The 22,507-nt window shown below is 32.4% G+C and overlaps 1 protein-coding gene across 2 annotated transcripts in view; it reads left to right on the top strand.

Moving 5' to 3' along the window:
* Positions 1 to 22,507, top strand: part of LOC120587607 (receptor tyrosine-protein kinase erbB-4-like) — a 50,475-nt gene that overhangs the window by 6,622 nt on the left and 21,346 nt on the right. For both annotated transcript variants that reach the window (XM_039844681.1, XM_039844680.1), the window contains exons 4-5: positions 1,523 to 1,620; positions 3,017 to 3,187. In XM_039844681.1, coding sequence (XP_039700615.1) covers positions 1,523 to 1,620; positions 3,017 to 3,187 — 269 coding nt within the window. The remainder of the gene's footprint in view (positions 1 to 1,522; positions 1,621 to 3,016; positions 3,188 to 22,507) is intronic.

Here is a 22,507-nt window from a genome sequence, read left to right as displayed (position 1 = left end):
GAAATGTGTTGGAAGCCTAGGCTCTTAATTTAAATAGAATTAGAAAAGTCTCTGGAGTTTCTGACTTAATTTAAGTGAGATTAACATTCAGCAATCTTTCTTGTGTAGTTTGAGGTTTTCCCCTTTTGATTTACATAGTGTTAGCAAAGAAACAAACTGGTGAAGGTGAATAAGCATCTTATTAATAAGAGACTTTGGACCCAGGTCTGCCCAGATTTATATTCATGACATGTGTGATACATTCTGACAGTGAGGGAAGAAATAAAAAATGTGTTTTCCAGTTCAGGTCAGCATGCCCTTTTCTCTAAGCAGAGAAATATTTACTCAATATTTAGTTAGAAAGAAACTGATACCTCACTATGAATTTAACCTTTTTTTGGTTCCAATAGTTCCAGAAACACCTACCTTTTTAGTAGCATCTTGTCACCAACAGCATTTAAAACTTTTTTTCCAGTGGATGCATACAGAATACAGAACATTCCAACTTTGTTAGGAGAGAAGAAAATTCAGATGAAATTAATGATATATGAATTGACACCCAAAAACTTCCCAGAACAAGAATAGAAATTGAACTCCCACAATGAGGAATAAGCTTTATTGGATCAAACATTGTTCAGTAGTCATCTGTGGAAGAAAGTTTAAACACGTGCATGCATTATATAATTTGATCCCATAAAGAACATAAGGGTTGGTTTAGATACCCTGATGAAATAATGAAAAATTAGGAAAACATTTTTCCTGACAGAGAATTTTACCTTGCTTTCAGAGTTCTAATACCTAAGAAAAGGCTCATTTGGCAAGAAAATCAAGAAAAGTTTGGTACTTTTTTCTTGTCATCTCATCAGCTAAACAGAGCCTGGGGAGCTAGGACCCACTTTATCTAGACTTTCAGCTAAATAATAATACACACATTGAAAATTGCTGATGTTATTTTTATGCTGAAAAGGTTAGCACTAAAATAAACTAATGGCCATTGCTGAACAAACGTTACAAATTACTTCATATTAATTCTTCCCAGTAGAAAAAAGTAACATAAGAAAGTTGTTTTTTATTCTTTTTTTTCCCCTCTGTGCCAGTGTACCACATTGTAACTAAAGCTTTTATTCCATGCCATTCTTGATAAAAAATTACAAATTATATTCCAATCACCTCTTCTATAACCATCAAAGAAAAACTTTAAGAGAAAATTCTTGCCATACCTAAGAAAAAAGATCTGAAATAATGTAAGTTAATATAGTAACCTAAGTTATATTTTTGAGGAAGAAAATTAATTTTAAATAAGATCAACAAAATAAAGAGTTTATGTTATTTTAGAGTATATTACATTTAGTTATGAGTGTCAACAAACTGATTGATATACACCTTCACCCACTGGATTGTTCCTTTCATTAGCATCTTTTGTTTTTCAGATCATTATTATTAAATTAATATTTTTTCAACTTAGGCTGTATTTTCATAAATTTTATATTGCGCTTCTTTCTAATTATGGATGTAGTAACTTTTACTGCATGTGAATTTCTAGGTTGGATGATTGATGCTGACAGTAGACCTAAATTTAAGGAACTGGCTGCTGAATTTTCCAGGATGGCTCGAGACCCTCAAAGATATCTAGTTATTCAGGTTAGTGCATTTGCTTAGATTTTTAAGAATTTCCCAGTGGTAAACTCATTTTGAAATATGTATAACATCTAGGCTTTGGAACTGTGGAAATCACCATTCACAGATTAACTAAGCAGAATATCATCTGAAATGACATGGAAAACAGCTTTTTCCTTGCTGTCAGAACACTTCTAAGCACCTTTCCTTAATATTCCAGTGCCTCTGCTATTGAACAGCCAGATAATTATGATTATTTATATATATAAAAGCCTTTATGCTCAGACAAGCCTTTAACACTCTGCTTTTTATTATCATTATGTGTAAGTCATATTCATTTTTATAATCTTACCTTTTCAGAATAAAAGGAAGAAGGATTTTTCTTTTAATCTTGTTCATGGTTGAAGACAATGAATTAAATTTTCAATATATTGACATTTAATTTCCTAGAAAAATATTTGTAAATGTGTTTTGCTTTGTTTAGGGAGCTATGCAATATCTAGGCATAACTCAGATCAAATGCATTGATATACATATGAATCAAATAACAGGCCAAAAGAACATATTGAACACTAGAGAAATGGATTGAATAATTTAAAAATCTTAATATGTTTCTCTATGATGATTTCTACCTAAACCATAAACAAATTAACATTGGCTTACATTGAATTAAATTTCTTCAATGAGACAAGGTCTCCTTTATCTTCATATCAATAGTCTGACATGAAGATAAAAGCTAGGTTTTAGAAGATAATAATTTCCAACTATCTTTATGCCAAATTAAGTTTCATAAACAAGTTGTCACCAAGAAATCACATAACTTTGAGAAAATAAAATATACATGTATTTAAGAAATAGATGAAGAAAGAGAGAGTATAACAAGGGTTTTGATGTGTCTCCCACCCCCATTTATGTTATGTGACACTCGTGCTGTGATTTCAAATGCTATCACTTTAACAATGTTATGCCATATGATAGTACAAAGAATGGAGCCTATGTGTTCTGATCGTTCTATGATATCAAACCAACCAAAAAAATAAAGATTGATAAATCAATGGCTTTTATTATTTATGCTTAAAGTCAGAGCCCAAACACATGTTGGCAGTGGAGGCTACCTATCATTATTCTCAGATCTGAAATGGATTTTGCCTCCCTCAAAACATCCATAGCATTCTGCTTTATCTATCTCTAACGCATTTATCATATTCTTCTTGTATTAAATTTATTTATCTTACCTTGTTATATTTGAGCTTATTATAGGCTTCTTTATGGTTAGCAGTTATGCTAAAAAATGTTTTTATTAAGTGAGTGCATGAATTTTCAACCATTTGTTTTCATCTTACATAAATTTACTGCAAAGGCCACATACTAAGATAAAGAGAAGACTCATTTTTTGTGTTCCTCATGGGCAATCTTTTAGGGTGATGATCGTATGAAGCTTCCCAGTCCAAATGACAGCAAGTTCTTTCAGAATCTCTTGGACGAAGAGGATTTAGAAGATATGATGGATGCTGAGGAATACCTGGTCCCTCAGGCTTTCAACATCCCACCTCCCATCTATACTTCCAGAGCAAGAATTGACTCAAATAGGGTAAGAAGTAATTACATACTAACTACCATATTATTTCTGAGAAATATAATCATGTAAATAGATTTAAACACTAAAATTTCAAAACAATTATATAGCTTAGATCAATGTGATTGCTAGATTAGAAACACACCAGATAACAAAACAATAAAAGATGTGCCAAATTTGCCATATATAATTAATTTTGGAAAAAAAGCATGGATAATAAAATATGCACTCTGAAATATCTTCAAGATTTCAAAAGAAGAACCATTTATTCGTCAAGTTAAAATCTTAATTTAAAAAAATATAACATCCATTCAAATGAATAAAACTGTACACATTTATAAACAAATGAAAATTCTTACCAAGATAGGCTTTCTATTTTTCTTTCTTAATAAAATGATATAGCTTATTAGTTCAGAGATAATACAAATACAACTCTTTTTCACTCACTTAAGAGACATTAAATATTTTTTGTCAAGTTGAAGTAGAAACAGAAAACTGTGTAATCCTTTGAAGTAAATCCATCATATTAGGAGATTGCTGAATCATTTCTAAGATGTAGAATTGAGTTTTGAAAGAAGCTTCTGAAAAGAATTTACATTTCTTTTAACATATTAAGCCTACTCTTTAAGAATACTTTTCTTTCTCTGAAAACTGTCAATCCCTGTATTATTTATTTGTTTATTTTTAAAAATTTATTCATTATTCATTCAACATGTATTGAGTATCTCTGCATGTGAGGTATTATTAGACACTTGAAATTCAAAGAATTTTGACATAATTCTTGCCTTCGAGAAGTGCCCAGATTATTGAAAGAGTCACACAGATATAGACACAGAGCACAGCATGATAAGTGTTGTAATCAAGTGTCCATTGGCCATTATGGATCATGGAGAAGCAGTAAAATGCCTGTAATCAACTTTTTCCATTGATAAGACATAAATGTGATGATTACTTTTTTTCCTAAAGAGCAGTTTTTTTCTCTTAGCCTCATCCTCCATCTAAGAACATTATAGCTAGTAGAACAAACAGCATCCTATTAGTTCTGACCATAATAAAATATTCAACTTGCTGCTCATTCTCTAAAATACTTTGCTTTATTTCAGACTGACAGCAATAATAAAGTAATACCTAGTGATTCCTATGTGGCAGCTCATATATATTAAGTCTCTTAATCCTTGCAACAATCTCATGAGATTCTATTATTACTATTCCCATTTTAAAAATGAGGAAACTTGTTACAAAGTTAAATGATGTGACTAGTGTCACACAATTAGCCAGGGGAAGAGCAGGATTCTAATGTATGTAGTCTGTCTCTACTACACATACTATTGCTTCAAAGTAATTAGAACATGTTATTTTTCATGATGTGGTGTTTTCTTGGCATCAACCTCAACATGTTGTTTGGGAAATTTCCCAGGTGATTTTCTTATAGTATGCATCCCCCAACTTGCCCCATACCTTTTCTCATCTACCCTTATTTAGAAAGATTGGTAAAGAAAGAGGCAAAGACGGAATCCTCAATTAATTTTTCTTTTCTATGAAAAATATGTCTTGCATCTCAGTGGATACATAACTAAAAAAGTTAAAAATTAAATCAACTGGTAGATATTGATCATCAGTCTTTTTTTTATGGGCAGGATCAGTCTTTATGATATATAAATGAAGCACAATTTTTCCTCTGTACACTTAGCAAAATGGCCATATTATACCTTTGGTATTTATAAATTTATCTGAAAAATTGGTTACTTTTTATTAAAACAGGGAAATTTAAAGGAAAGTGTTTTCCTTCTTTAACATGAAATGCTATGAAGGCCAAGAGCTTGAATCTTTTTCTTTTCATAAGAATTCTCAAATTCCAACTTTCTGTTCATTTTAATTTATGCTCAGTGCAAGGAATTCTTAATAAAGATTTGAGTTAACTAAATGGAATTATTGAAACATAGAAGCCACATGAGGAATTATTTGGCCTTTAGTCATTATTTCTTATTCGACATTATTATTTAAACTATATTATCTGTAGAATTTTTTTTACCTTTTTAAGTACTTATTTAAGGCATCATGTTTAAAAATCACTTTTATTTCCAGGCATTAAATAGATTTATTAGTCATCTATATTATTCTATTTTTTTTCAATCTGCCTCTATGGTAATTTCTAATAAGTGTAAATACTTTTTCCTCCTTTTCTATAAAGCTGACTTACGTTATTTTACAGTTAGAAAATAAGTTACTTCAGTTTTAGGTTCTGTGACAACTTATGTGATAAAGCAACATATTAAAGTGAATTTTAATGAAATATTTCTTAAGAATATTTGTTGGACTTTGAAATACAAAAAAGTGATTTAGTTTTTAAATGTAAACTGCTCACTGGCTACAAGGATTTAGGTAATGTTCTGAATAATTCTATGACTTTGTTTCCTCGTTTGTGAAATTAACACAATAGTATTTATCTTACATACTTGTTAGACAACTGACTTTAAAAAATTGCAGAGTATCTGAAATGCCAAGCAAATAAATATTTATTACCCTTTTTTTTTAGAATCGCCCAAAGACATTTGGTTGAAGACCAAGCAGATAAGAAAAGCAAAGGCTCTTTATTCAGGCCTTGCTAAAGCAAGGGCACCACTGTCACATGTGTTTTGGCAGATTCAAAGGCAGACAGAGGAGTGAGAAAACTTTATAGGGAGAAAAGAGAAGGCTTTGGGTATGCCCTGAATGGAGATTGTTGGTGTCGGTTAACTAGAAGCGGGACATCCTATGTGATTGGTTAGGGATGCATATTTGGCTTTCTCTGATTAGTCCTAAGTTGAAAATGGGAACAAAAATTAGGAAAACTGTTAGATATCAATCAAGTCCTGGCATTTGGGGCTAATTGTTAACAGAAGTTATTTTATAGCTTCCTGAATTTCTACTAGAGATAGCAGTCTGGCTTCCTGCAAGTCTGACATAGCCCATAGGAATTAGTACCTGGGCTATGTACTGTAGATATGGTTTCTTAGACAGGAAGCTGTAAGTTATGGGTTAGACTTCTATTTTTATATATTATTTATCCATTATCTGTCTGTATAATCAGTCTATCAATAGGTTTTAGGTTCTTTACTGCCTTTCTTCTCTCTTGATAATTTTCTGCATATTTTTTTGTTAATTAAATAATTTTTTTCTTTTGATTTACCTAGATTTGTGTTTGTTTGGTATAATAAATTGCATATAAAATGTAAAAGTAAGAATAGATAATAAGTTAATATGGCTAAAGATATTTTAGCTTTAATATTATAAAGTTTACTGTAAAAACTTCAATGCATTTTATAGAGGATGTCATTGTTTCAATTGTTGCAGGATCATTCAGTCATTTGTAATGAGTACTTTTAAAGATTAAGTGTCCTACCTCTTTCTAAATGTATCAGCCAGTTCCCAATTATCCAGGTCAGGGGAAGACAGAATAATTGTAGCTGCAGCATATTGATGGAACAAATGATCCATAATAGATTTATCATTACAATTTAAACTTTTCTCCACTTCTTTCTGATTGGCTAAGGATAACTATATTCATAGATTTGCATCCCTCCCCCGCCTTTTGCCCTTTCTCTCCTAGAATGGTTATATAAGTGAGTTGAAATGTGAACAAAATGCAGTCAGAAGTGAAGAATGAAGAAAGTAAGAGTCTGGTATCTCAAAAATTTGGTTAATTTCTAAATAATTACATGTATGCTGAATATTTGACTGCTTAAAAAATATGACTATGTATTTTGTACCTATATCACACTGCCCTCAGATTAGATTTCATAAATTTAATAAATATATTTGAGTCAGGTTACCATACACATTATAATTACTTTTGAGATATTTTTATTAATTGATCACTTAAAAATAGATATAAAAGAAAGTTTTGGTCTCCCCTGTAAGATGCTGTATGTGCTTTTAATGATACATAAACTAGTAGAAATTCAAAAACTAGTATGCTGTATGTGCTTTTAATGATGCATAAACTAGTAGAAATTCAAACAAAATAACAATGCAGAAACAATGATGTCATTCTCAATAATGACATTTGAAAATATGAGAGTTTCAATTGAGTTTGTCTTGACAGTTCAGTGAATCAAAACCATGACCTTTCATTTTATGAAATAATAAAAATAGTAAAAATAATATCAGCTAAAACTTATTGAGTGTTTACTATAACTCGGGTACTATGCTAAGTGTTTTAAGTTAACTATTTCACAAAGCCCAAGAGGTAGGTACTGATATTTTTATTAAGAGCTAAGAATATTGATCTGTGGAGAGTTTAGGTAACTTAACAATTGATAAAGGGCAGAGTTAGAAACTGAGTCTGGCTTTCAACAATTTCACATGGATTTCATATTCCTAAAATTAGAGGTTGCTGTTAAACTTGCTAATTATGGAATGAACACTTTTCATTCACTTAATGGTAATTGGACCAAAAAAAAAATAGTTTAAATGTCAGGAATTTCACATTCTAGAACCAATTCTTTAATACTTCAGCCTTGATCATATCACTTAATCAGACTCAGTTTTTCACTTTGAGATTAAACTAGATCACCTATAAGCTTTTTATAATTTTAAAAATACCTTATGATAGGATGACTTTTCAAAATAATTATATTTTCTTCTAGAGAATATTTAATTGGAAAATGACAAAAAGCATTTTAAGTTACCTCTATGCACAATGATTTTTCTTACGTGATTGAATATAGAAGAGAAAAACCTAAGGACATAGTTAAGGAAGCATTTCATAGCTAAATGATGCAGTGACAGAATTTTGTGATGATATAACAAGGTTAGTCTGGTTGCAATTTACCAAAGATAAATATCAATTCTAACAACAGCTCCTACTTGATGATAAATGATTGTAGTCATAGGATATTGGTTTTACATTTCTCCCAAAATATGTCAAGAATTCCTGCACAATATCCTTGATATGATGTTTGGAAAATATATATATATATATATGATATAATATAATATATATAAAATATAATATATATAATATATATAATATAAAATATATAAGATATATATGTAATATATATATTATCTAAGCCAGAAGAAATTCTTCTTATTTAAAAGACTATTAAGACTTATTAAGACCTATTAAGACTATTATTAAGACTAATATCTATATCACTAGGTGTTTTCTTGGTCCCAATGTGTTCCTTATTTAAGTAGTAATGTTTTTAATTGTCCAAAATTATGGTGAAAGAGTAAATGAGTTAATAATAATGAATGTTTATTATGGGCGACGCACTGTGTTGGACATGCGGGTTGCAAGACAAAGATTCTGCCTTCAGAGAATTTGTATTCTAGTGGAGGAGATAATATTCTAAGAGTAGTATGCCAGATGTTATAAGAAAAGACAAAGGGAGTCAAATCAGCTAAGAGGCTAGAGAAAGTTTTTTGAGCTATATCATTTATGGAGAGTGAAGATCTAGCTTAGAACAAAAGCAGAGTTTTGGTAGGGCAGGTCTGAAATTCATTAGAAATAAGGCAAAAAAAAAGAAAAGTCAAACAAAACAATCCAACATGAACAAAGGCAAGAAAATGTGTTTGTAAGTTTACTTTTCAAATCCTAGCTTTTTGTTTTTGTTTAATTTTGGGTGTCTTGGACCCAAAGCCTTAAAACTATGTTCATAGTACCTATTATCTCTTTGAAACCTCATAGTGAAATTTTACTATTTCTGTACTGTACATTCTTGAGAACTCTTCTATGTTATCAAAGGAGGTGACTTAGGCCTCTAATTTTCCCATTTTTTGTCAATGTTAAGAAAGCTTGAAACATGGTTTTGAAATTTCTTGCTTCTCATTAGAATCATCCAATTAAAATAAAATTGGTTTTGTTCTTACCGAAAAACAACTCAGATTCCTAATTTCTGCCAAAAATAATTCACGCCCTTATCACTTCACAGAAATGACTGCAATATCTCCCTGATATCTTTTTTTTTTTTTTTTTTGCAAATATGCTCAATTTCTAAATATAGTGTTTACATTGCACCAAATGAAGGACAATGTTAGTGAGTATTTCAAATACCTGATCATTTAATGGCACTACTTTCTTTGATATTTTTTGTCCTCATCTACTTAAAGTAGACCTATCATTTTCATAAATGGGATAAACTTGAATGACATATTTTATTAGATCTCTCTTTATATGACATATAATCCTATTGTCGCTAACAGTTGAAAGATTTTTGAACATTTATCCTAGGAAATGTCTTGGTCATTCCACTTGAATAGTCACTGCAATTTATTTTTTACTACTCTCCAGTTCATGCACACAAAATTACCCAGAGCTGCAAGCATTATTCCAGCGTTGACCTCTTTCAAAAATAAGTCACGTTGGTGCTTTCTGTTTTAGTTTGAAGGTGTGGATAGGTAGTTGATTTATTTTAACAAAGAACTGTCTCTCCTTATACATTATAGATTTGTCTTTTTTCTCCCTAAATAAGAACATAATGTCGAATTGCATTTGTTTATTCTTCCAAGTTTTTGAAAGTGACAAAGTTAACAAAAATAGTTCTGATTGCTCTGATTTTCCACTAATCTGAGAATATCCCTCACCTCTCAAATGATCGCTTTATATATAGCAAAATATCAGTGTCTATGCAATGTCTTCTCTACCAATGACTTTCTTAAAATCTGGCTATATTACTTTTCATTTTACTGCTCTCTGTAAGCTTTTCTTTTCTTTAATAAAGTACTTTTTACCCAACACTATTATTTTTTATTTCTCCCTGAATCTCTAAGAATTTTCATAAGTTGTGGTCATGACATCTTGTTAAACATAATGATAAACCCTCTATAGTACCAATGGATTCTTCATTTAACCCTATATTTAGGAATTACAAAGAAAATTAACTATTTTTCAATTTCTTAAGTACAAAAGAAATCATTTTTAGACTTCGTTTTCAAATTGTATCTCCAGGTATCATGAAAAAATCACTTCCAGCAGATTTGGACTTTAAGTAGCACCTCTGTCATAGTATATTATGATTTCCTCTGTAGTTGTTTTTTTATTCTTTAGAAAAGCTGTCTTTTCTGTTAGATAATGACTGCTATATTCCATTTAACATTTTAAGATTTTTCCTTACAATAAATATTTCTCTTATTCCTTCTCTCTCCACTCTATATACAAAGTTTAGTCCTCAATATGTTTAAAACTAAATACTAATGTCTATAAATTCATTTTCTGCACATATAATAGAGGTAGAATATTTTCTGGAGCATGGTAAATCCTTTCCTAGACCACTTCCCCGTATAGCCCCCACCGCCCTCACTACACCCCAAGCTGAAATGACCACAAGATATTTAGAACATTTCAGCCTCAAAGGTAAGGAAGCCAAAGAAGTTGGCAGGAAATACAAAAAAAAAAAAAAAATGTATTTTCTATACATAAAGTTCCACACTCCCATTTACACACAGATACCAGGCTCTCCTGACATACTGGCAGCATAACTTTTTTCCCTCTCTTTTGCTACTTCGTTTTCCTTCCTTTCCCCTAGCATGTGTATCGTTTTCTGGACAGTTGTTTCAACTAGATTTTCCCTGAATGGAAATATAATCAATAAGGTTTGTCCTTGGCCCCACTCTTAGTAATTTGTTCTACTGAGATGCCCCATTATAGTATGAGGTGGATATGTAAGCAGTTACACATTGAGTGTCAGAACTGGTAGGGATCTTAAAGACCTTTTGATACAAACCATATCATTTACAGATGTATAAACCGACACTAGAAAAAATAAAACCCATAGCTCAATATCCTTTGCTTCTTAGAGAGGTGGGAAACCATGTTCCAGTCTCTTGTCTAAGTCTAGCATTCAGTACTCTACTGGGTCTGTCTGGTATTTTGCTTGTATAAACTATGGAAACCTTGACTTTGACTTCAAGTCAAACAAGATTTATCATTAATTGGTCTAAAAGGTTCCTGCTGGGAGTGCAAGAAGCCAGAGATCCTGTGGCTGTATTGCCTCCTTTGTTTATTCTTCTGTGAAACTCCCTATAATCAAGAGATAATGGTTTAAGAGGATCAAATGGAATTGCTAAGGCCAGAATCAAAACAAAAACACTGAGAGAATAATGTCTGTACTAGGACTCAGTAATTATATGCTTGAAAATAAAATTATCCTTACAAGGTTCACAAATATTTCAAAATTTTCAAACAAACTCAAATATTGTTATCAGGTATTGATCACATACTTTTCGTTAGGTTCTGCTCTGAGCTTTTACATTTATTATCCTTAATCTTCACACTTGGGGTTAAGTGGAAAACATTACTGTTCACATTTTACAAAGGCAGAAACAGAGAGAGGTCTTTTTGCTTAAGCTTCCAGATTGTATGGTAAAAAGTGACATTTGAACCCAGATCTGTCTGGTCTCTAGTCTATGCTTTTTTAAGTTCCACCTTTTATTTAGTAAAACAACATGCAAAATCAATATATCATCTTTAATAAATAATAACTTTCTAAAAATATAAATAAAAGCCTAATAATTATTCAAATGAAGTTCATTAAAAATAGGTGGTTCAGACTTCTATTTTCTTTAATTTGTTTTTAAAATATTTGAGACAATCTTTTTTATATTTTTTTAATTGTTCAATTATAGTTGACATACAATATATTAGTTTCAGGTGTACAACACTGTTTAGACATTTATATAACTTACAAAGGGATCTTTATGAAACCTTTTTTTTCCCTGTACCCTAAAAAGTAACATTTCAAAAATTATCTTCACCCCTCCTTGAATCCTTTGAGGATTCAAAGTTCACTACAAGCAATATAATTATAAAACCAGAGAGAAACTTTCATTCTTGGAACATTCACAAAAATAGGTGGTAGAATAATGCTTCAAAGTTTACAAAGAACTTTGATACATGTGGCATTTTATTTTCACACCAGAGTCCCAATTACACAGTAATTGAAATCCCCGACCTTAGTAAAGGACTTGGTAACTTACCAACCTCGTTAAGAGGTTGGTAACTCGAGAACCAAACCAATGTCAGGTCTTCTAACTCCAAATTGAGTGACCTAGCTATTAAATAATGATTCATCTGAAAGAACTTCTTGCAGTCATCATTGTTTATAGCTTCATACCAGAACTGGAGTTGGACACCGACAATCAGGTTTCTACAAGACTCAGACAGCATAGGCCGTAGAAATGCTGCTTGTTTAAGGAGGCTGGTATTAACATTTCAGTGATCTTTGTGAAATTGTTTTACACTTGAGCAACTGTCAGCTAGCATGAGAAGCCTTTTTGAACAATCTAAAGAGGATTTTTTCCCCTTCTTTGTTCAAAAGTGCTAAAGAAAAAAAAAATAGAGCTAGGAAAGGAAATAAAGAGGAAGAAGGAACAACTAGAGATGATACTTAGATGTGGAATGTTAATGACTGTTTTATCTAAATCATTTAGATGATTATTTTTTAGTATTACTGACGCAAGAGTCCCAGCTCTGCCATACTTTATTGGAAGTATCTCATCAGGAAGCCTATTCTTTTCTGTCCTAAAGCTGGAGAGCACCACTGTGAGTTTCTTTACCCTTTACACAATAGAATTGGGAGATTATCATCAACTTTCTATTCATATTTTGTGGAGGTTACTTAATTCATATATTTATTTATTTATTTGTACAAATCCATCTTTGTCTGCCAGAACTCCCGGTTCAGGCCAGCTCTCTATGATGATTACTCCTGCAAAGACTTGAGAGAGATGTTCTGTTTCATTCTCAATAAGGATTGATGGCATTTTGAGAGGTTCAGAATATCCTTTGATTACTCCACGAAATGGAATGAGGAAGATAGTTGTGCATAGCAGGGCCCAGGCTTGCTCATCAGCTTCCCTTTGTGCACTTTCTGCAGTTCAACATCCCCTAATCACAAGTGTCTTGTGTTTCAGTCCCTTTCCTCGCTCACCTGCCCAAATGAAAAGTTTCCATTTTCAGTTCGGAATTCTGACATACCTGAGAGGCTAATTTGTGATCTGCAGTTTTCACTCAGACACTGTAAATGAATGGTTATGGACCAGCCTCTCATTACACGTGAGCACAAGCTGATTGAGAGATGGGTAGACCACCGTGGGAAAAATTCCAAATACTATGACTGTATCTCTTGCTGCAAAATGTTTTCTACATTGCAGTGAAAAAAAAGTACTGTTAATCAAAGAGGGAATGAATTTCGAAATTTAATTTACGACCAGTTTGGTTTGCTTTTCCAACAATAATCATAGACATTGTTTAGTAACATCCATACCTAATAGTTTTCTTTTTCTGAAAGAAAATAATAAAGTTTAAAATTCTTAGCATATTGAAGATACTGAGAGGTACATAATTCAGATTTATTTGGCATACTCTCTTTTTAATTGGAGCCACATACTATAGTTCTGTGATAGAGAGATCAGGCTACTCTTAGGTTGAAAAGACTAAATCATTTTTTTTACTCCTAGTAATCACATAAATTTATAAGTATGAGGTGCTTCAAAAATAAATAATAAATAATAATAGATGATACCTATTATCACTTATTTTGTGCCAAATACCACATGTTAAGTGTCTAATATTTATTAGTTGATTTAATTTCATGAAGCCCTATGAAGTATTCACTATTAGTATTGCCTAGTTTGTATGTGAGGAAACTGAGGCACACCTATTGAATGATAAACCAGGCAGCCTATCTCTAACATCCCTAGAAGTTGAACTCTTCACCTCAATGATGCATTGCCTCTCTCTCTGCATCTCTTAATTTTTTTGCTGTTTTATCGTTGCTATAAGGTCAGTACTCAGTACTTTAAAGATGAGATAAGTACATCAGTAAAGGATTTTGACCTTTTTTTATTATCAATTTTTTTTTTATTATCAAATTCCTCAGAAATGTTCATTTAGATCTTTAAGGGACTAAATAATAGTCTTAGTAGTAGCTGCTTATCCATTAATTCAAGCTTAAAAATTTTCACTTACCTCTGTCAAATAACAAATTATTTCAGCAAAGCAGCAAAGAACATCTATTCTTTCAATTATTTATTTATTGATTAAACATTTATTGAAGTGTCTACTATATATCTAATCTAATGGTTACCTATAGGGCCACATCTAGTCCTGCCTTCAAGAAATTTATAGGTAAGTAACCAGCTAATAAAATGCAATGAGAAAACTGTTACAATAGGAACAGAGAATGCCTAAGGGGTCATTGAACAAAATGGTGTTTTTAAGTAGGGAAATGACAAGGTCAGACATGATTCTGGTAAGAAAATTCTGGCAGCTTTTTGAAATGTGAACTGAAACAAAGACTGATTATTTCCTGAGGCAAAGGAGATAGCATGTAAAATTTGATATAAGTGATGGTTTTGAAATAGACTCAACAGGATTTAGGTATCAATTGAATATTTGCAGAGTGAGATGAAGAAAGAAGTCAAGGTGATACCAAGTTTTTCTAATTGGGAGATTATGAAGATGTTATAACATGTTACTATTAACATATGAGAACAGGATTAGAATAAAACATATAATTAACATATTGGAATATAAGTCAATAGAGCCATTAGATACTCAGGAATGTGTGCCTAGAGCTTGAGTGAAGTTAAGTCTTGATTTGGAAACTATTATTATTATTTTTGACTCATGACATATTTTTTTTTTTTTGGTTTTGTTGCTGTTTAAGAATAGTTTCATTATTCTGAAACAAGTGTAGAGCAGAAGAGAATGACTAAAGCATAAAGGCAGGAAGTAGAATTTTTTTTTTTGGAAAAGTCTTTCATATAAATGAAAGAAAAGAGACAGAATGTGATCTCAGAGTGAAAGATGGGTCAGAGGAAGTTTTCTAGAATAATGGGCATTTGAACATTCTTAGAGTAGAGTGAGCTAACAAAATCTTAGAGACAGAAAATAGTAGGGAACAGGAGAGTACGTGGAGAAAAGTTCAGGAGGAGTTAGGAAGAGATAAGTTGCAATACATTCCAAGAAGTATTCATGTGAACTAAAACAGAAACTGGAGGAGAAATCTTTGGCACAAGGAAATTTTCTCATGATATTTTAACCCATCTGTCAGATAGGGGTTTCTCTGTCCCTGGAGCACTGGGCAAATTTTATTCAACATGAAATTTAAAAAATGAAACACATTCAAACTACTTCCCCATTTTTTTTTTCCCCTAATTCACTGATGGTGGAGGGGAGGTATGCTTATCAAAGTAATTTGTTAATTGGCAATGTGTCATACCAGAGCATAGGTGCTGAGATCGGGCTGACTTATTTAAGTTTGGGCTCCAATACTTACTCGTTACCTAAACTTGAACCATATATTTAACCTCTAAGTTTTCTTTTCTCTAAAACGAGGACAAAAAAATTATATTTACCATAGGTGAGTATGAGGACTGAGTGAAATAATGCAGGTAAAACATTTCAAACAGTAGGAACTAAATCGCTGTTAGCTCTTCTCTCTTCCCAGGCTCGCCTTTCCTCACGTTGTGCCTTCTCTCACACTCATTTGACTCCCACCCCTTCCACTTCCCCAACAACGAAAGCAATTCACACCAGGATTTCATGAGTTTGGTAGCTGTGATTGAAGATATAACTGGTGAGCAAGACTGAAGGGCCACACCATAGAGAACGGTCTTCTACTCGTTTATCCGTTTCTCCACTCTTTGCCTTTTTCAGCTCTATTTTCGCTCACATTTATCTCAGGGTCCAAAATTTTCTTTTTCTGTTGTGTAGTATAATTTTCCCTCTCATCTGAAACCTTGTTACTCAGCTTGTGGGTTATTTATCTTCTATTTCAAATAGTTCCCCAAGTTGTTAGAGTTTTGGTTTTTTTTGGTTTGGTTTTTTTTTTTTTTTAGTAGTTTTTAATGAAGTCAGTTAATTATCTCTCAAGAGATATTCAAACTAGTTGTAATAACAAATAATAACAAGTTTTCCATTTTATTATAGTTTAGAGATTAAACTTAAGGGCACCCAACATTGAGACATTTAGATTCTATTCTGTTATACAAAGAGCAAGGTTATTTTCAGAGAGGGAAGAGAGCAGTGATAAGTTTGAGAGCTTAAAAAAGTGGCTAAGTTTTGGGGAAAATGCAGTGGTAAAGCATATGAACAAAGACTAATGAGGGGCCAGTAAATCTAAGGATTCACCAAAGGTAGAAAACATGGCTTTTTAGAGTCACCATTATACTCGGATGCATGATTGTTCAGTCACAACAAAGAAACTATGAGTAAGGGAGAGAAAAAATGATATATCAAGAGTTAAGAACTGGTAAAGCAGCTGCATCAAAATAATATGGAAACTGAAGGAACTAAAGGTTATATTGAGGATCAATGAAGTAATTAACCATGTGGTATAGGTAAGTTTTTTTAAAGATCTATCTATATAACTCTTTATTTGTCTACCTAATTATAAATATTATGTACCTACTATGAACTATTTGTACCTACTTACTATTTTATTTCAGTTTATCATATAGTTTCTTTCTTTACATATATTCTTATAAATTATAATACTAACAAAAAGAAAGGAGGTATTGTATCCCCATTCTAGTTTCAAAGGAAACTGGGTCTCAGAGGTTGAGTAGCTTGTAACATAGCTAATAAATGGCATAGAATTCAAACCCATTCAAAGCCCATGCTGGTAAAATAAAGTGTCAAGGAATTAATCGAGGAGCAGAAGAATGATTGAATCAGAGAAAGGGAATTAACTAAGTGAATGAATAGAAGTCTATGGCCAGAGAGAAGACTATTTTTAAAATTCTCTAACACGATGTTTTCCTGGTGATGTTAAGATGTAGCCATGTGGTCGTTAAGGAGAAGCAGAGATATAGTCATGGGCAAGGAGGAGACTATGATGCTTAGGCATTTAGTGGCATTCATGTTGAAAGGGCTTAGAAATGAGTTAGATATTGCTAAGCAATCTTAGTGATGCCAGTGAACAATCTGAGTGTTGGAAAGTGCCTACAAAAACTGTAGACAATAACCACAAGTACAAAGACCTGTAGAAAAATTATTTAATGTGAACTTCAAAAAGAAGAGGGGTTTGAATGAATTTTGAAGAGCTATGATCTGGAAGCTTACAGCATATTAACTCTGGCTCTGATGCCTGAATTGAATCATAGAATGAACATTCTCCGTCAGAAAGGATATTCCCAGGAAGCCTTCTGGTTGTGTAGGATGGCTGCTCATGAATGCCAGATTTCTGATAAAGAATAAACTGTAGGAAACATTTTCTGAAATGTTGGGGTAGAGTATGGGTAGATTGAAGTTTTATGGAACTAGTCACATCATTGGGGAGTAGGGTAGGGGACTCTTTAAGGAAAAAATGCAAATAAAAAATCTTACTTTTTCAACATTTACAAAATCAGGTGAACTTAGGATGAGCTCTTTCCCAAGCCTTAAAGGGGCCATGTGGTTGAGGGCCTGAAGTTTTAAGCTTTATGCTTTAAGGTAAATTCACTCTTGGTAGAGGAGGTGTGAAAACTTGCAGAAGTAATGACTGTGGGGTATGAATGTATTCTTGGTTTCAAAGAGCATGGTAGTGAAAGCTTCCTTGGGGGCTTCTGTTATTTAGAAATTAAAGATGAATGAATGGTGTGAGCCCTGGAAATTTAATATAACAAAGAACTCTTCATTTATTGTGCTTCCTTCCTCCCTTTTGGAAGAGGATGATCCAGCCATCTTGAAAATTTTATTTGTGGGCTGATAAATATTTTATGAATGTTCACCTGGCCATATGCTATGTATGAGCTTACTACTTATTTTCGCTCTTCTCTTGACCAGAATTTCCAAGCAGAAGAATGTGAACATACTTAAAAGCAAATAATTCACAACCTAGGCTTGGGTCAAGCAAGCTCTCTTAGAACTATCTTCTCTGTCTGTATAATTGACATTCAGTATGCTTTTGTATCGCAACAGACTGGATAAAAATCTTGGAAGTGCTATCAGTTTGCTATTATTACTTCTAATAGCTCTTACCTGAACTTTTGGTTGCCTACCTGTCAATAAGAATTTAAAAGATCAGTCTTGGGACTGATCAAACTGCCCACTTCTCACTTATTGTTTTTGCAAACTCTGAACTACTAGTTATCTTTTAAATATTTAGATAAGTAAATTTGGGAAAAATAAGAGAGGTGAGATACCAATAGAGCTGATTGGTTATATATTTAAGGAGCTAGCTATCCTAAAAGATGATACAGATGAATTAGAAACAGTTTCTAAACTCTTGGATATATTTATAAATGATAAAAAAGGTAAAAGTTCCTAAGGGTCTGGAGTACCTAACATTAAAGACATACGACAGGAAAGACAACCATGCTTTTCTTTGTGATTATATTTGTAAGATCAAGTATTAATATTTTCTTTTATCAGAATATAACCGTAGCTTGGCTTAATATCTTTCTTTAAAAATTATAAATAATAATTGTACTAGTAAGTAATAAAGGATAAAGTGGCCTGGGAAATATATCAGTGGCCTTTTGTTATCTGTCTAGTACTTTTTTTTGTTTGGTAGTCCTTGGGAGAAAGCCTGGGGTATATAATATGTGGGGAAGTCTCATTTATTTTATTTTCCCAACTCCAAGTCATTCATCAAATTATTTCAGGTTGCAAATCTAAGCACTTTTCTGTAACTCAGCTACTTTCTAAGACATTTTTTTCTTAAAATGTTTAGTGTGCTTTTAAAATCTATATTATGCTTCAGCTCTTAATTTATTAAAGAGGTGACACATAGGAATTCTCTCTCCACCAAACAGGGTAAGAGTTCAAACATTTTCTGCATTACTCTGTGCCTCTCTTAATGTGCCAGCTTTCCCCGAAAAGATCAGCAATCATGGAGAAGAAAAAAATTCAATCTTAGCACAAGTTCAGCAGTAAGGACTTCTTCGCCAGTCGACAATGCCTCAGCATGAATTCTGAGACATTTCTTATTAGAAGTCTGTCTGGATGCGATCAAGTGTTCAGTAGAAGTTATTCAAAAAACATCAAGGCCAATATATACTCTGCAAAGATATGAATTTCTAATGTTTGTGTTTCATTGACTCACCCTCACTATCTAAAGAAAAAAAAAGTAATGAAGATTTTATTTCAGTTTATCATTATCTCTACTGGTAGGTCATTTGGTTAATTTATTTCAGTTGATTAAAGATTTTATCATTGGACATTTAATATACACCTTTCTGTGACTAAGTGGAGAAAGAGTTCGAAGAGGTCTTGTGTTGACTTACTGCTGCACAAGGAAAGCATATCATTATTTTTAATTTTCACAGGAATGTTTACAATGACTAAATGATGTATTAATCAATGCACATTCAAATAAATCTCGGAAATTATTTCCCACTATTTTATTTACATCAATAACACCAACCATTCTTGACAGTTGTTTCAAATGAAATGTGATTCTGAATTTACAAAATAATCTCTATCATTACATAGATAAATATGTATGGATACTTTTATTTTGCTATACAAGAAATGTATCCTTATGTGCTTTGCAGCATTTAGTATTTTGTGTGTGTGTCTGTGAGTGACACTTAGACAAGTCAGCATTCAGCTGTATTTTCCTTGACTTACTAGAAAAATTATCATGTTGCACATGTATATATAATACATTATTTTGTTAAAAGATATTTAACAGGACCATGATCCTATGAAACTCATAAAGCAAGCTGGATGAACATTATTGATCCCATTTTACAGATTAGAACATTAAGCTTTGAGTAAAACTTACCTAAGGCAAAGAGCTGTTGGGTAACAGCATTCTCCCTAATCAAATGCTCTCCTCCTGCAGTGTCTTCTTAGAGACCAAGGCTTTCTAATTTTGAGTTAGAATTTCATTGACTTATAACTTTGATTTTCTATAGTACTCAGCTATGATTATCTTAAAAATGCTTTTTGAAAAATTTTAAATGATCTTTCCCTGTGTTATGTAGTACAGTGTGGAAATATAAGTGGGTGATATGTCCCACTTAAAGAAGATACTGGTAGGGATTTGTGTTTTATTTTTATGAGCCAAAACTACATTTTTCATCAGCCTATAGGCAATTTATCTTCGAGGTCTGTCTTTCTTTTTGCTCTTAGTTAACAATTTATATTCTTCAGGGACAAAACTGAAACCTAAGCTTTCTAGACTTCCACAGCTTTAGGAACTATGTCTCAAGGGAGCGTTGTCCAACTAGTGATAGGATCCTGAAGTTTTATAACTAGACCTGAAATGCCCATTGCATTTGGAAACATTCACTATTTGTATGAGTACATATTTTTTTTACTATTAGAATTAAGATTTCAAACGACACCTCTAGAATTAATAACTGAGAGGAAGAATGAGTGTACTAGATGAGATATAATATTCAGATAACTACATTGGGGTCCAGTTTTGATGTAGGACTCACCCTGAGTTTCTGCAGAATAAAATGCATATAATATACGATTTGAGGAGTGCTAAAATTCTATATTCTTTAAAACATATCTGACTGTCTGCATAGTGTCCCTGAGATTCTCATTAATAGAACCACTCCAAGTTTAGTGTATCTCCCTATCAATCTAACCTTTACTGACCATTCACGTCCATGTCCCTGGCCTGTGCTAGGTATCAAGGATATGAGGGTAAGTCATCTTCTAAGTAGGTTCACGGTCTAAGGAAAAAGATATAGTAATGAAGTAAACAAACAATTAGAATACAGTTGCTAAATTATTCATATGGGGTACATAATAAGTTCTCGATAAATATTTTTGAATCAATAATTAAATGTAATCACTGCAATAATAATTTTCTGTGGGATTAACATATAATCAAGACAAAGAAGCTAGAAAAAGCATTGAGGAAACAGTTAGAGCTTGGGCAAAGCCCTGGAGGTGAGAGAGGTAATGAACCATCATGGTAATTGAGAGTACAGAGATGAGGCTGAAGAAATTGGCAAAGACAGTAGCTACCAAATGCCTTCAATGCCAAGAGAAACTGTGAGTTGATTTAGCCTGAGTCAATAAAAGGTCTTATAGTTGTTGTTTTTTTTTTTTACCCCAGTAGGAGAGTGAAGTGTGACTATTAGATTAGAGTGAAGGGAAAGACTAAAATTACGAAAACCAGTTAGACAACTCTTAAAGTACTCTAGTCAAGAAATTATGTCACAATTAAGTTTATGACATATACTTGTTTTCACTAAACAGTCTTGGTTTGCTCCTATTATCCTAGTTTAATTATTAATAGCACTTTATTTTGCAAAGTATTCCTGTTAGAATAATAAATTATATAGCACCTTAACCACAGCTAAAATAGTGTCAGTGAGGATGAAGACAATGGTTGATTTTTCAAGGTCTTAAGACACTCAAATGTGTAGACCTTGGATGCTTAGATAGGAAGAGCGAAATAGAGAAGTCAAAGATGAAACAAATATTTGACTAGCACAAGTATATAAATTATTGATCCTATTCACCAAGCCAAGAAAGATAAAAAATAAATTAAATTTGGTGTAGGGAGAAAATGTTCTTTTCAGTTTTGGAAATGTGACATTTGAAATGCCATAGAGCATTCCAGTTAAGTTGTCAGACCAACAGTTAATTAAATGAGTAAGGATTGGAATTCAGTAGTCCAGTGTTACCTGATACAGGGCCATTATGATCTACTAACAATATGAGAAAATTCCCCAAATTAATCAGACTAAATAGATGTCTTCTGGCCTAGGAAGAGCCAAATCCATGAGGAGAAGGTAAGAGTATAGATAAGAAAGGACATTTTGAAATGTGAGTTACTGCCTCATTATGTTATACCTTTGGTGGAGGAGGATATAGATATATCTCATTTCTTATAAAACCAGGGCAGGAATCAGTGGGCTCTGGAATCTGTTAGGGAGGAATAGAGAATCGTGGGCCTGAAATTGAGAAGTCAGCCATGGTGAGGAAATGTTGAGATCAGACTTTTAGAGTATTACCTGGGTTGCGCTTGACTCAGGCAAACATAATCTAAGTAAACCAGATAGATTTTTTTCTACTCATAATAAACCATAAAAATATTTTTTTCTAATTAGGTATATTGATTTTTGCTTGTAACTAGTTGCGTGACCTTGAGGAAAGTCACTTGCTATCTCTATTATCTTAGTTGAAAAAAGAGTGTGATTGGACCATCTCTGGCATCCATGTTAGATTTAAATAAGATTCTCTTATTTCGGTTCTATTTTAAATATATGTGCCTTCTTTGTATTTTTTATTAAAGTGTTAGCCATGTTAGAACTTAAAAGGAAATTATTATGACCATGGTCCTGGCTAATTTAGGTTAAATTTGGCGGCAAACGGGGTAAATAGGAAACTAAGAAGTATTGGTCATTGTTTATTGTAGGTAATTCCAAAGTGGTTTACAAATAGATGCAGGA

This window comes from Pteropus medius, unplaced genomic scaffold (genome assembly GCF_902729225.1).
Source record: "Pteropus medius unplaced genomic scaffold, Ma_sr-lr_union100, whole genome shotgun sequence".
Lineage (NCBI taxonomy): Eukaryota > Metazoa > Chordata > Mammalia > Chiroptera > Pteropodidae > Pteropus > Pteropus medius.
Note: the sequence above shows the minus strand (reverse complement) of the source record. Positions and strands in the feature narration are given on the sequence as shown.